This window comes from Akebia trifoliata, chromosome 11 (assembly GCF_017979445.1).
Source record: "Akebia trifoliata isolate Shusen 1 chromosome 11, ASM1797944v1, whole genome shotgun sequence".
Taxonomy (NCBI): domain Eukaryota; kingdom Viridiplantae; phylum Streptophyta; class Magnoliopsida; order Ranunculales; family Lardizabalaceae; genus Akebia; species Akebia trifoliata.
Window position 1 is genome coordinate 4140306 of NC_141385.1, and position 15712 is coordinate 4156017.

Sequence of the window (15712 nt, forward strand, 5' to 3'; positions counted from 1 at the left end):
AATAATGAAATAAATTAATCTATTTGGTTTTTTTTTTTTTTTTTTTTTTGAATTAGGAGCAATCAAGAGTGAAAAAATATGAGGGGAATTTTTTGGATTAAATTCAAAGTGCTTGATTTTTTTTTTTTTTTTTTGATAAGTAGTATTTCATTCAAGAACAGCACCAGGCCTGTCAAGGTGACCAACCTAGTAAAACATTACAAATATGACACTCCTCACACGAAATACAACGAATCTCATCCCAATTATACATAAAATCCTCAAAGAAAATGCCCCTAAACTCCTTATATACTTTGGACCAACAGAAAATAAGCCCCAAGATGGATATAATCGTATTTGTACAATCTTTATGTTTCCCCTAAAAAATACGCCTATTTCTCTTAAGCCACACCCCCCAACAAATTGCGAAAGGTGTATTATTCCATAACAACCTCAGCACTCCACTAAACGAAAATCCAAATGACAACCAACAAGTGAATATATCCTTTATTGTTTTAGGTAGGCCAGGGAGAACTCTAAATAAGTTAAAGAAGTGAGCCCAAATACCATGTGCAAACTTTAAATGAAGGAGCAAATGATCTGATGATTCTCCACTTTCCATGCAAAACACATAACAACTCGCCTTGCACAGTCCACGCCACATAAAAAAATCCACTGTTTGAATCCTTCCTAAAGACACCATCCATGTGAAGAAAGCAATTTTTCTTGACACTTTCGACCCCCAAATTGAGACATGAGGAAAGAACATATCTCCATTATTGTACAAGGAGTAATAAAAGGAACAAATTGAGAATCTTCTATCTTTGTTAGCCATCCACACTCTCTCATCTTCTCTACCCGTACGTAATTCGATACATGAAGTGTTGTCAACTAATCTACCAACTTCTTCAATGTTCGATTCATCGAGGCCTCCCTGAAACCCAAAGTCCCATGCCCATTCTCCGCCCATCATACATCGGAATGATCTGATTGGGAGTCCTTTTTTGAGGATATGGAATACAAAGTAGGAAAAACCTCCATTAGGGAACGGTTGCCACACCATATATCTTCCCAAAATCTTACCTGGTTACCTTGACTTACTTTGAATTTGATTCTCATCTTGAAAAAGGGAATGATCATCATGATGCTTTTCCACATCCCACATCCATAGGAATGCTTCACCGGTTTGCTTTCCCACCCTATCTGATTCGCCCCGTATTTGTGTTATACAATTTGTCTCCACAAGCTATTCCCATCGATCCCAAACTTCCAAAACCACTTCCCTTTCAGAGTCATGTTCATTGCCCTGAGTCTCCTAATACCGAGGCCACTGTGCTTCTTGTCTGAACACACCTATTTTCAATTTACGAAGTGATGTTTTCTACTTCCATCTCTGTCATACCATTGAAAATTATGAAATAACTTATATAGCATTGTTTCCACACTTCAGGACATTGAGAGTAAATAAAGGAAATAAACTAGGATACTAGACAATACACTTTTAATCAAAGTCAATTTACCCCCCCTAGAAAGACAGTTAACTTGCCACATCGCTAGTTTCCTTTCGATTCTTTCTATTATCAGGTCCCAAATCGCCACCTTCCTATATGGAGCCCCCAACGGAATCCCCAAATAAGAAAAAGGTAAACTGCCTACCTTTCATCCCAACGAAGCCATAAGAAGAGTGATGCATCTAACCATGCCTACTAGGAATATCTTGCTTTTCCTTAGGTTTATCGGAATACCTGACACCGCTTCAAAGCAACATAATAAATTGCCTAATCCCCTTATTTGGTTTATGGAGTCATCTAAAAAGATTAGTGTATCATCTGCAAATTGAATATGCGAAACAGAAATAATGCTTGCTCCTACTTTGAATCCCGAAAAATAACCATTTGTTACCCCCATCTCCATCATCTTCCCAAACGCTTCAGCTACAATGATAAACAAGAAGGGGGATAGAGGATCCCCTTGCTTGAGCCCTCTAGTGCTTCTAGAAAAGTCATGAGGCGTCCCATTTACCAGAATCGTGAAGGAAGAAGAAGGCACATACGCCATAACCCAAGAGATCCATCTCTTACCAGATCTCATTCTTCCCAGCATGTATTCCAAGAATTGCTAATTGACGTGATCATAATCATTTTCAAAGTCCACCTTACAAACCACCCCCACTTTACCAAATCTCACTCTAGAGTCGATACAGTCGTTTGCTATTAAAACCCCATCCAAAATCTGCCTCCCTTTGATAAATACACTCTGATTACATCCTATAAGTCCTTGGATGACATTATTTAATCTTCTAGTACTCGTGATAATTTTGTAACTAGTGTTCACCAAACTAATAGGTCTCAAATCTTTAACGTTTTTAGTTCTACCCACCTTTGGAATTAAAAGCGATAAAAGTGTAGTTAGAGTCGAGATCAAGCATTCCATCTCTGAAAAATTCCTCTATCACCACACCGAAGTCACACTTAATGATTTCCCAATACGTTTTATAAAACTCCGTAGGAAATCCATCCGGCCCAGGAACTTTATCATTCTTCATGCTTGAGATAATATCCTAGATCTCGTTTTCTTCCACAGGTCTTTCCAACCAATCACATTGAAACTTAGAAACTCTATTAAACTGCAGCAATTCCAATTTTGGTCTGGTACGAGCATCGTCGGTATACAACTTCGCGTAGAAATCTACAATCCCTTTAGCAATCGCTTCTTCCCCCTCTAATTGCTCTCTGTTCACATTTATTCTTGTGATGCGATTGTTCCTATTCCGAGCATTAGCCATACAATGAAAAAAAATTATGTTGTCGTCCCTTTCTTTAAGCCACCTAAATCTAGACTTCTATTTCCAACTAATCGCCTCTATAAGTGTCATCCATTGATATTTCTCACGAAAACTAATTCTTGTTGACCTCATCGAGATCGGATTCAATTCTTCCTTTTGATCCAACTCCTCAATTCTCAAAAGGGCCTCTTTTTTCTACATATCCACCCTTCCGAATGATTCCTTGTTCCATTTTTTTAGAACCTCCTTTAGAGCCTTCAACTTCTTTTTAAACACCTCCCCTGCTATACCTATAAAAGCAAAACTCCTCCACCAATCTGCCACCATTTCCTTGAAATTTTGGTGATTCAACCACATGCTTTCAAAACGGAACGAAATTGGACCCCTATAAAACGACCCTGCTTCCAACTGTATAAGACAATAATCAGACATCGGGTTTGGAATGGCTACTTGGGAGATCTGACGGAACAACAATACCCAATCATCTGAGATAAGAAACTTGTCTAGTCTGTTAAGGGTGGGCACCTTATGATGGTTGGATCAAGTAAAGCTTCTACCCTGATGGGAAATGTCCACCAAATTATTTTTATTTACAAACTCCCCAAATTATTTTATCTTTGTTGTTATCTTCGAACCCCCTTGTTTTTCACAGGCGAACCTAATAACGTTAAAGTCTCCCCCCAAACACCACGAACGGTTCCAATAAACACCCACATCGTCTAGCTCCTCCCAGAACTGTTTGTGCCTCCACTTTTTGGTAGGCCCGTAGACGCCCAAGAACACCCAACTGTCCTCTTTTCCTACACATTTGCATAAGATTGACACAAAAAAGGCTCCCACTAAGGAATCCTCAACCGCAATCAACTTCTTATCCCATAGTACCCAGACTCCCCATGTTGTCCCATTAGCTATTAGATACTTCCACCCCATGTTCCGACCACTCCAGATATCTCGCAACACCACTTTATTTACCTGATTCATTTTAGTTTCTTGTAAAGTCCCAATATAGGGTTTGTACGTTTGAAGCATTGCCTTAATCGAAGCCCTTTTGGTTTTATTATTAATGCCACACACATTCCAGGATAGGAATCTAATCGACATTTGTAACATTGAGTTTTCTCCTGCTTCTCAAGACTAAAGACATTCCAGCCTTGACTATAGCTCATGTTTTCTGTAGCTCTTGGACTTCTTTGGCCTGCCTTACCTTTAGCTTCTTAACTCTATTCTCATCCACCACCTCTAGTTCTTTCCCTTTACTTGTATAGCTTTGTTGTCTTGTCTCTACCTAATCCCCTTCTGCCCTAAGAATGAGCTCCACCTCATCTCGGATAATGGCTTGTTCTTCGTCTATCGGATCTTTCTCTTCAATCGTTGTATCATAGCAAACTTCATCCTCATCCCATTTCTTTAGTGCCAATTCTATCAGAATACCTAACCCTTCCGTCTGTCCTTTTGTGACCAATCTGGTAGACCAACTGAACTCATTCAAAATTTTAATGATCCAGTTAGTTAAGATTCCCACTACCTATTGTTTCAATCTTCCACCGCCCCAATTCCTTGAGTTATCCTCCATATCTACCATGACCAATGGAAAGGAAGCCGTACCCGTCTCTACCTGTGCAACACTTTCTGTTTCAACCCTATCATGTTCTCCCCCTCCTACATACTCCCCACTGTCACGGCTAACCCCTCGAAAACCCAACCCTTCGACAGCCTGGAGAAGCTGGAGAAATCCTCCCTGACTTGTGGCGCTCAATCCCCTCCCCCTCAAGCCATCGGTCACCTCCTGTGGCAACAACTCGTTCCTTATCGGTTCTGTTTCAACTCTTAATAGTCGATTACATACCATTGCATCCTCTTGGGCCCATCTCATACTCCCCTCGGCAATTGGTGCTGTCACTGAGTCGTCATTTTGTATTAGAACAAGCTCAGAATCCGAATACTCTAGGCGTTCTACCCCTCTGTGCTCTAACCACAACGGCTCTCCTTCGTTAGCTTCGTCGGTTTCCACCAAGTCCAGCTTGCCAGCCAAAATGAGCTCCCTCTTTAGCATGTCTTGTAATAACTCCTCCTCCAAGAACGGGTTGTTAATGGGCTTCCTTGCTATATGTTCAAAAGAGTAACCAGTAATGGTGGTCCCAACTGCTGTGCCTTGATCACTAAGATCTGTATTCGATGGAGCTGCTGGGCCATGCAACTGAACAAACTCGCTAACGAGCTGATTGTAGCTCATGGACTTGGCCTGATCTAACTCAAAGTAAAAACGGTCCATAGTGCTGGGCCCACTCACATCCTTATTTGTGGGCTTGGTCCCTGCTTGCCTTACCACATCAGCGTTCAAGAGTTCATGAGGGGTTGATGCATGTATCCCACTGCTACCTTCCACGTGCACACGTCCACGGACTTGAAGCCAAAGCTCTGGCCCACTGCGGAGATACCAGCTGCTGTGTCTTGATCACTTTGATCTGTATTCGATTGATCTACTAGGCCATACAACCGAACTAGCTTTCCAACGGGCTGATTGTACATCGTGGGCCTGGTCTGATCTAATTACAGGCAAAAACAGTCCATAGGACTCGGCCCACTCACTTCCGCAATCGTGGTCTGGGCCCCTGCATGCCTTACCACATCAACGTCCAGAATTTCAAGATGAGATGGAACTCGCTGAACTAGCTCTCCAACGGGTAATTGAAAATCGTGGGCCTGCTTTGATTTAACTCCTAGCATAAACAGTCCGTAGGATTCGGCCCAGTCACTTCCTCTGTCGTGGGCTTGCTTCTGCATTCCTTAGCACAATAGTATCCAGTATTTCATCGGGAGATGAATCTTGTGCCCCATTGTTAGTGCGTACTACTAATTGGTGTGAAGTACGTGTCCCAGGCTTGAGACCAAGACTCGGGCCCACTAATGTTTCTTCTTCATTTCGAACTTGAAAATTTACTCTCTTTTATCAGTAGAGGAAGAAGAGTTCCTCGGTGGCAACAATGGCAAGGAAATTATTGTTGTTTAATAATGAAATAAATTAATCTATTTGGTTTTTTTTTTTTTTTTTTGGAATTAGGAGCAATCAAGAGAGAAAAAATAAGAGGGGAATTTTCTGTATTTAATTCAAAGCGCTTGATTATTTTGGACAGATATATCATGATTTAACATATTTTAACATATGTCATTTTCTTAATTTTTGAGAAATTACTAAAACAGCTATTTGTCTTGCCAAAATTACTGAACCATCTATGCTTTTTTAAAGTTTAAGGCCATATGCCCGATTTTGTCAATAAAAATTATGAAAAGATTATTTGATATACTCTTGTTGTAATAAACAAGTAACTAGTAAATGTGACCATACATCAGATAACCATTTATGTAAAAAAAATTATAAAATTGGGAATATTTCTATTTTCATAAAACAGCCCCTTTTTAGTAAATTTTAATCAATTTTTAAAAATCGAACCGATGGTCAAATCGAAATTTTGCTCAATTGGTCGAACTGGGGTTTGACCGAGGTTCAGTTCTGTGGAACCGATTTTTATATATGCACGGATCATGTCTTTTCTCATTACATCTTCATAAAATATTCATGATGAATAAGTAAAATATAAGATTTAAAAATTAAATTTTACTTTGTAAATCTACAAGAATATTAAAACAATAACATATTTTGTAAACAAACATTGATGAACAACCTCCATGAAATCAAAGTAAAATATAAATAAAAATTCTAAAATTCTTGATGATGAAATCAACAATATAAATAATTAAGAACCAAATATTTGAAATTTTAATTTTTTTCCGCAATATTTCTTTTTCTTCAATGCTTTAAAGTATTTTAATGTTCTGTCTTTATTTTATGAAAAATAAAAAATTCTAAAATTTTAGAGTTTTGATTTAATTAAGGATATTTTTTTAGTTATTTAAAGATCACTAATATTTGGTTTAGTAGATTGATAGATTTTATTTGTTAGAATTTTAGTTATTGTAGGTTTCTATATTTATTTGGTGCTCAAAATATTAGATTGATATATATTTTATTTATTAGAAATTTTAGTTATAATAGATTTCTATATTTATTTGGTACTAAAAAAATCTAGATTTTATTTGTTAGAATTTTAGGTATGGTAGATTATTTCTATATATATTAGGAATTAAAAATCTAAACATGTAAACTAGGGACTAGATTTTCTAACTTTGCAAGAGAAAGAATCATTAGAAAATCTTCAATTTTTCAATAATTGATTCTTGAAAACCGACGGTTTGGACGATTGAACCTCTGGTCTTCAAAAAATTGTCAGTTCTTACATTAGTAACGGTTCATTAAGAACTGAACCGATTTTTATAGGAAATCCAATCGATCCTTCAGTCTAGTCCAATATTTAAAACACTGATTTTTACATAGGCTTTGTACAAGGGAAGATGCACTTTATTGAACAAAGATCTGTTGTTTCGAAATTTATGTTCTAAGTTGATGAACCAATGGCACGACGCCATGCGCATTGGAAAAAAAAAAAGTAAGTAAAATAAAGCCCTTATGTTTGATTGCATGGAAAGTGACTTTCCATGGAATTTGAAATCCATGAAAAAAATAGTGGTGAAAAATAGTAAGGTTGGAAAATCAAATTCCATTGTTTGATTTTACCTGGATAAAATCATGGAAAAATATGAGAAAAAAGAAGAAGAAGAAGAAGAAGAAGGAAAGTAGGAGAAGGAGGAAGAACATGAGAGGAGGGGGAGAGGAAGAAGAAGATGAGGAAGAGGGAGGGGGGAGGATGTGACGGTAGCGACAGTGGCGACGGCGGCAATGGTGGTGACGGAGGTAAGTGAGGAAGAAGAAGGGAGAACGTGGTGGTGGTGGCGGCAGTGGCGAAGGAGGTAAGTGAGAAAAAAGATGATGAGGAAGATGAGGGGAGAACGTGGTGGTAGTGGCGGCGGCAGAGATGAGGGATGGAGAAGGAGAAGAAGAAGAGAGAGAGAGAGAGATAAAAATAGAGAGAAGGTGGGTAGAGATGGTAATGACGGAGACGACAACGGCGATGGTGACGACGACGAGGTTAGTGTGATGGTGGTAGTGGAGAAGAAGAAGATATGAATGAGGAAGAATTGACGATGGAAAATATGGGTGGATTTCACTTTCCCACCTATATGGGTGGGAAAGTGAAATCCATATTTTAGTGGACTTTTTGATTGGGGTAGCAAATGAATTTTCATTTCATGTGCAATCAAACACTTGAAAAATGTCATTTTCCATGAAAATTGATTTTTCACCTTATTTTCCATATGCAATCAAACATACCCTTAAATTTCTCCAAAATTTTCATCGGAAATCCCTCTCCATCAACCAATCACTCTTGATTTTTCTTACTACACGTGGCGTCATGCCATTGGTTCATCAGCTTAGGATATAAATTTTGAAACATCAAATCTTTGTTCCAATTGATTGGGATCATTGCTTCCTTGAAGTGAGAGAGTATGGGGACGTTTGATTGCACGGAAAATAAGGTGAAAATTGAAGTTTTGTGGAATATTGCAATTTTAAAGTGTTTGACGGGTCAAAATTTAGAAAATTGAGTGAAAAATGATTTGTCAACAACCCCAAATCCCCTTCATTAATGGAAAATAAGGTGAAAATTGAAGTTTTGTGGAATATTGCAATTTTCAAGTGTTTGTCAAAGTTTAGAAAATTGATTGGAAAATGATTTGTCAACAGCCCCAATTCTCCTTCATTAATGGAAAATAAGGTGAAAATTAAAGTTTTGTGGAATATTGCAATTTCCAAGTGTTTGACGAAGTCAAAATTTAGAAAATTGAGTGGAAAATGATTTGTCAACAACCCCAATTCTCCTTCATTAATGGAAAATAAGGCGAAAATTGAAGTTTTGTGGAATATTGCAATTTTCAAGTGTTTGATGGAGTCAAAAGTTAGAAAATTGAGTGGAAAATGATTTGTCAACAATCCCAATTCTCCTTCATTAATGGCAAATCATTTTCTAAACCCCTTCCCCTTTAAAAATGATTTGCTAGCATATGGAACACTAGAAAAAAGTGTTAAAAAAAAATTAGTAGTTTTATTTCTGAATCAATCCATTTTTTAAATTATTTCAATATTTATTTCATAAATAAAAATAGAGAATTACTATTGGTATCCCAACTTTTATTGATTACACCTCAAATATATAAAAGAAAATAATAAATAAAAGTTGGGGTGCCAAAAAAAACTCTCATTATTTGTTAGATTTGATATATTTTTTGGGTTTAGAATTTTATATGAGCCTAATCATAATTGTAAACAAATACTAAAATTATTTGAACGAGTGTTATAATGTTGAGATTATAATTTGAGCCAAACCTTTATAATGTTTGAAGAATGTGTTTTAATCTTTAATTGGGATGTGATAAATAATTTTAGAAATTGGGCGTAATAATTAAAAATAGGGTGCCAATAGTACTTCTCTAATAATTTAAGAAATTGGGGTCTAATAATTCAATTTTTTACCAAAGAAATTATTTTATCATGATTTTTTAATATAATTAACACAAAAGTCAAATTAAAATATTGGATTTTGATTTTTTTAAATATGAAATTGAAATTTTTGATGAAACGATTATTATAAAAAATTTCCCTATAGTCTAAATACATACAAAAGATGCTAATTAATGTCCAAGATTTCAATGGGGGAAAATATCTCTTTAGAAGTAATTAAATTATTTCTTCTAGTGAAAAAGAATATGATCTTCTTATTATTGTATAATGCCATTTTTGTAAATACTATAATTTCAAAAAGTTACTTGTAGAAATATCATTACACAATAATAAGTAAAATATTATTTTTATACTAAAAGACAATAATAATTTTCTAACAAATTTTTTTTCCCCTAGTTTTCTATTGAAGTGTTGGATATTAGCTTTATATGTATGGCGGGGGCAAGACTATGGTTAAAAATAGTGGGGGGGGAATAGTGGGGGCAGGACTATGGTTAATGACAAGGATGACCAGCTTGAAGATAATTAGTTTTGGAGAGAAAATTCAAGAGATTTTAGTAAGAGAGAGAAGAAAAGGTATTTAGGTAATTTCTTATTTGTTTATGAGAAAAGATTCAAGTCACGGACGGGCCAATGTCATTCGTTTAAAATTTAGGGTAGCTCATATATTCACTAAAACACTCACATGTCCCTTTGACCTTTGTCTTCCCCAATATATTAATGCAAAATGATCTCACTACCACCATATTCTACTTCAAACCAAAATCTCTTTGATTTCTTTTCTCAAAATCATTCGTCTTCAATTTATTGGGTAAAAATTATATCATATCTTTCAATTTTAAGATTAATATACTTTATCTTTCCAATCTAAAGAATAAATTATAGGGTTTTCTACTAGAAATTAGGGCAATGTTCAAAATAATGGATTAAAAATTAAAATTAATTTACTCTCGAGGTTGAAGATGACTAGTTTTAGGAAAAAAATTTAAGGATTTTCAATTATAGTTTGCAAAGAGGGTATTTAAATTATTTATTTGTTAATTTAAAAGAAAAGATTAAGGTCTAGGGGACAAGTGATCATTTTGAAAATAAAGGGGCATCTCACATATTACCCCAATTTGATAAATAACACACAAAAATTAAGGGGAAGCTTACTAGGATTTTCGATTTTTGATGGTATGGACTTTCCTTTTTTGGGTGTGTGTACCAATGCTCATTAGGATTATTCTTTTTTTTAATCAACAAATAAATTTTACCTCATCCATCCTAAGTGAGGGGTAGTTTTGTTGTGTAAAAATATAATATTTAATGGTTAAAATTTATTTCATCTAATACCAATTGACAATACAATTATGTTGTGTTTGATTGCAGAGAAAATATAACTTGGCAAATGATTTGTTAGGTAAATTCTTTTTTACTGTTTGAGCATAGTATGAAAAGTTTTGCAAAAAATTATTTATGTTGTTAGAATTGCATAATAAAATAAAATAAATATATACATTATTTTAATTTTACTTTGGTGATAATTATATAAAAAACCATGATAAAATCATTCTTTTGTGAAAAAAATTGAATTTTGACACTCCAATTTCTTAAATTATATATATGTGAGCTACTATTGGCACCCTAAATTTTAATTATTTATCACACCCCAATTAAAGATTAAAACACTCTTCAAACAACACAAAGGTTTGGCTCAAAGTATAATCTCAACATTATAACACTCATTCAAACAATTTTAGTTGGAGTTTATAAAATCCTAAACCAAAAATATAGATAATAATCTAGCAAAAAACTGGGAGAGGTTCAATTGGCACCCAAAGTTTTATTTACGATTTTTTTTTTTCTTTTTATCTTGGCTGTGATCAATAAAAGTTGGGGTTCCAACAGCAACTCTCTATTTTTATTTTTTTTAAATATTGAAATAATTATAAATAAATTATTTAATAAGAAACTTACAAAAAGAAAATAATTTTTAACTTATTTGCCTTTTTCATCTTACGTGTGATGGCAAATCTTTTTTCTAAGGTGCAGGACTAAGAAAATGATTTACCGCTAATGAAGAAAAATTGCGTGTTGGCAAATCATTTTTCGTTCAATTTTCTAATCTCTGACTCACCAAACACTTGAAAATAGCAGTTTTCTACAGAATTACAATTTCCGCATAATTTTCTATGCAATCAAACATAACAAATTATGCAATCAAACATAACTTTAGTGTTCTTAATTAGATTTTTTTAATCAACCTTTTTCAAATGAGGGGTATTCTTATCATTAAAAAAGTTAATGCTTTCATGGAGGCAGTTATTTCAACACTAAGGGAGTATCTATCATAAACAGCCTTTGGGTTTGAACCTTTGAGGTAAACCCTTAAAAGACTATTTTCAATTGATCCTGTACTAGTAGGTTTGGGTGTGAACCGATTTTATTGGGTAAGACTAAAAATTCTACCTAGTGCGTTGCAGAGCCGACCAATGTGTATCCTTAAATATATATAAGATGAGATTTTGTGATTGTCGTATCTATTAATTTAAATTATAAATAAATATTAAAAATTAATAATTGATTTAAAAAAAATATTTTGAATCATCTTGTAATCTGAATTTGAACCCATCCGATCTTGTTTTTCTTAGTTCCTTTCATAAGTCATGACAAGGAAACCACTTAACGACTTTGAGTCAAGCAGTCATGTTTGAAATTAACCCCAAGGCAAGACTTGACTTGACTTGACTTGAATTGTTATTAAATTAAAGCTGAAGCCTCTCTTGCCAAAGTAGATGAAAAGAAAGAAAGCAATCAATAATCCATGGCCGAATCAAAACCACAACAACTCCATTTCTCTTCTTCTTACTTGAACATCTTTTTATTCTTCATTTTCTTCTTCATAAGTAGTAGTCTATGTCTATGTCTATGCTGCCCTGAAGATAAATATTAAAAATTACAAATAAATATTAAAAATTAATAATTGATTTTAAAAAATGTATATTTTGAATTGATCTTGTAATCTGAATGTAAACACATTTTGTTCTAGTGTTTGACTGATGTGCTTAGTACCTTTCATATATCATGACTTGCAATGCGGAAAGATGAGAGAAATTATTTGAAAGAAACCATCCAAAGACTTTAAGTAAATCAATCAATATGAATCTTTCGTTCTTTTTGAAATTGACCAGTCAACTTCAATTATTATTAAAGTTGTAGCCTATCTTGCCAAAGAAAGAAAGAAAGAAAGAAATCCGTCAATCCATGGCCAAATCAAAGCCACCACAACTCCATTACTCTTCTTCTTCTTCTTCTTACTTGAGCATCTTTTTATTCTTCTTCTTCTTCAAAAGTAGTAGTCTATGTCTATGCTGTCCTGAAGATCATAAACAAGCCCTCCTCCAATTCAAATCCAGATTACTTGCAAATCATAACAACAGTTTCTTGTTCTCCTCTTGGGTCTCCAATACAACAACAACTACCACTACTACTGATTGTTGTAAATGGGAGCGAGTAACCTGTTCTACTTTGTTGTCATCAAGGCCAGTCGAAGGCCTTCATCTCTTCGACCTTATGGAGGATTTGACTACCGCGGCTCTCACACCACTCTTTCATATAAAAAGCTTGACCTATTTGGATGCCAGTGGTAATAGAATAACAGGTGGAATCCCAACATCAATTGGCAACTTGTCGAAGCTTGTTCACTTGGATCTCAGTCGTAATAGAATAACAGGTGGAATCCCAACATCAATTGGCAACTTGTCGAAGCTTCTTCACTTGGATCTCAGTCGTAATAGAATAACAGGTGGAATCCCAAAATCAATTTGGCACAATCTGAGGGAACTTCAATACTTAAGACTTCGAAACAATTCTCTTTCATCAGATATTCCAATTGAAATCGGCAACTTGTCCAACCTTACTTTCTTGGACCTCATGGACAACAACTTAACTGGTGGAATTCCTACATCTTTTGGAAATTTGTCTGTCCTTAATACTTTACTCCTCAACGACAACCAATTATCAGGTAAAATTTTAGTAAATCGTTATTAACTTGAAAATCCATTAATCCGTTGATTTAAAAAATTAATAATAATTTATTTATTATTTTACAGGAGGGATTCCATTGAAGTTATTTGAAATTAAGGGATTGAAGCAATTGTCTCTTGGAGGAAACAAACTCAATTTGAGTGGTAATTACTCGAAGATAAAACCCAAATTTTCGTTGGAAACGTTAAACTTGGGATCCTGTGGAATTGTCGGCAAATTTCCCAATTGGCTATCCAACGTCAGTGTTACAAATATTATTCTCAACAACAATAACCTCACAGGTTCTCTCCCACCTCTTCTTTTCAACCCTAACCTATATTACCTTGATCTTTCAAACAACTTTTTTATCGGCCAACTTCCAAAGAACATTGGCGATGCGACTAATCTTGAATTTCTTTCGTTGGCTCAGAATAACTTTTCTGAGTCATTGCCAATATCCATGAGAAGGATGTCCAATTTAGGATATCTAGATTTGTCCAATAACAAATTTTCAGGTCATATAATTCTTGAATTCCCTTCTTTGTGGTACGTAGACCTCTCCTTCAACCAATTCTCTGGTGAAGTTCCGACGGATATTGGAAGAAATGCATATACACTCAAGTTTGGCCAAAACAGATTCTCAGGCCACCTACCAGAGAATTTGACTAAAATGGCAAATCTCCAATACCTCGATCTCCATAACAATGAAATTTCAGGTGAGGTACCAAACTTCCTTTCTCAAATCTTACGCTTAAAAGTTCTAATCTTAAGGGAAAATTACTTGCATGGTTCAATCCCTAATCTTCTATCCAATCTAACTGACCTTCAAATCCTTGATCTTTCTGGCAACAATCTCACTGGAGAAATTCCACAAATGTTCGACTATCTCAACAAGATGAAAAAGGAACCTGATAATTCTGATCCTGTAGGGAGTTTCTATTCGGACGGTTTAAGCCCACTGCACTTTATGACGGGAAGTGGCATGGACGTAAATTGGAAGAGCATGGTTCAACGTCTATCTAGCAAGAGCTTAAGTATGTATAGCCTGCTAGATTTGTCAAGAAATCAGTTGTCTGGTGAGATCCCATCTTCTTTAGGTTGTCTTAAAGGTCTTAAATCACTTAACATTTCATATAACAAACTCTCCGGGAGCATCCCTACGAGCTTTGGAGGGTTTGAAAATCTAGAGAGTTTAGATTTATCACATAACAAGCTTTATGGTGTAATTCCACAAATATTCAAGAATCTTAAACAACTTACAAAGCTGGATGTAAGCAATAATGAACTTGAGGGTCAAATTCCGGAGGGCAGTCAGATGGACACAATGAACGATCTCAATTCTTATGCCAACAACAAGGGGTTGTGTGGGAAACAAATCCAGGTCCCATGTCACACAATGAGTCCACCAGCTTATGGGGCAAAGGAGTTGGAGAATGAGCCATGGTTCTCGTGGGAAGGCGCATGGGTCGGATTTCTAGTGGGATTCTTTTGGGCAATATCAATATTCCACTTTATCAAATTTTTCAATCAAAATCCACCAAGGCGTCGACTGGGCAACCTATGCTTCTAGCAAAAAAATGAGCCAAGGATTTTCACAAATATGTTTAGAGAGTATGAAGCATTATCAATAATATTGATTTTAATGTTATAATGAATTACAAACTGTGAACTTGTATTGTGTTTTGCGTTGTATTTGGTCTATATTATAGTATATATATAGTTTTGAATGTTTTTATCTTATGATGCAAAAAATAAAATTAATCGGTCAATATGCCGTGGTGTGACATTGTTCCTGTGCCACGTAAATGATGGATTGTTGAAAGATTTTATTTTTATTTTATTTTATTCATTAGGACTATCAAATCACTGATTCAAATTTAACAATCACAATATGAAGGGTTTTTAAGTAAGGACCATCAAAGGTGTTATCAGAGGAACATGCTTTGGTGGGAAGTGAAATATTGTAGCAACTAGCAAGTAAACAGTGTAAACAATATACACCACTAACGTTGTTAGTGCACCGGATGTATCATTAATGGGGATGATACATTTCCCTAGACAACGATTCTTAAACAATTGTTCTTTTGCTCCAACAGAGTCTTGATTTAGATTTATGACTCACTGATCTTTTTACAATTCTAATGCAACCCAACTAAATTTTTTTAATATAATAGAAAGTTGTACGATGACTTAGAGACATGGTTTTAAAACTTGTTTTGAAGTATTGTATCGGATGAGTTTTCTGATACGTTTGAGTCATCTCGTTCAACAATGAGACAACTGAACCATGATTTTAAATCCCATCCCATACGTTTGACTTGTCTATCTATCTCATTGGTGGATAATACCTATCAGACAAGATTTAAAATCATGCTTAGAGATTAACTAAAAATATTAATTAATTAATATTTTAATAAAATATGAGATCTTACAATCTGTCATTGTTTTTCGGTGATTTAAAGATT

The 15712-nt window shown here is 35.0% G+C and overlaps 1 protein-coding gene across 1 annotated transcript; it reads left to right on the top strand.

Annotated features, from left to right (window-relative positions):
• Positions 1 to 12470: 12470 nt before the first annotated feature.
• LOC147390447 (uncharacterized) lies at positions 12471 to 14974 on the top strand. Its single transcript, XM_086460216.1, has 2 exons — positions 12471 to 13245; positions 13334 to 14974. The coding sequence occupies exons 1-2, from the start codon at positions 12486 to 12488 to the stop codon at positions 14815 to 14817; spliced, it is 2244 nt and encodes a 747-aa protein (XP_086316342.1). The 5' UTR covers positions 12471 to 12485; the 3' UTR covers positions 14818 to 14974.
• The last annotated feature ends 738 nt before the right edge of the window (positions 14975 to 15712 follow it).

Excerpts from the sequence above, each read along its gene's own strand:
- LOC147390447 (XM_086460216.1), top strand. The coding sequence starts at position 12,486 with ATGGCCAAATCAAAGCCACCACAACTCCATTACTCTTCTTCTTCTTCT. Across the intron at positions 13,246-13,333 it reads CAACGACAACCAATTATCAG|GAGGGATTCCATTGAAGTTA; the intron begins GTAAAATTTTAG and ends ATTATTTTACAG.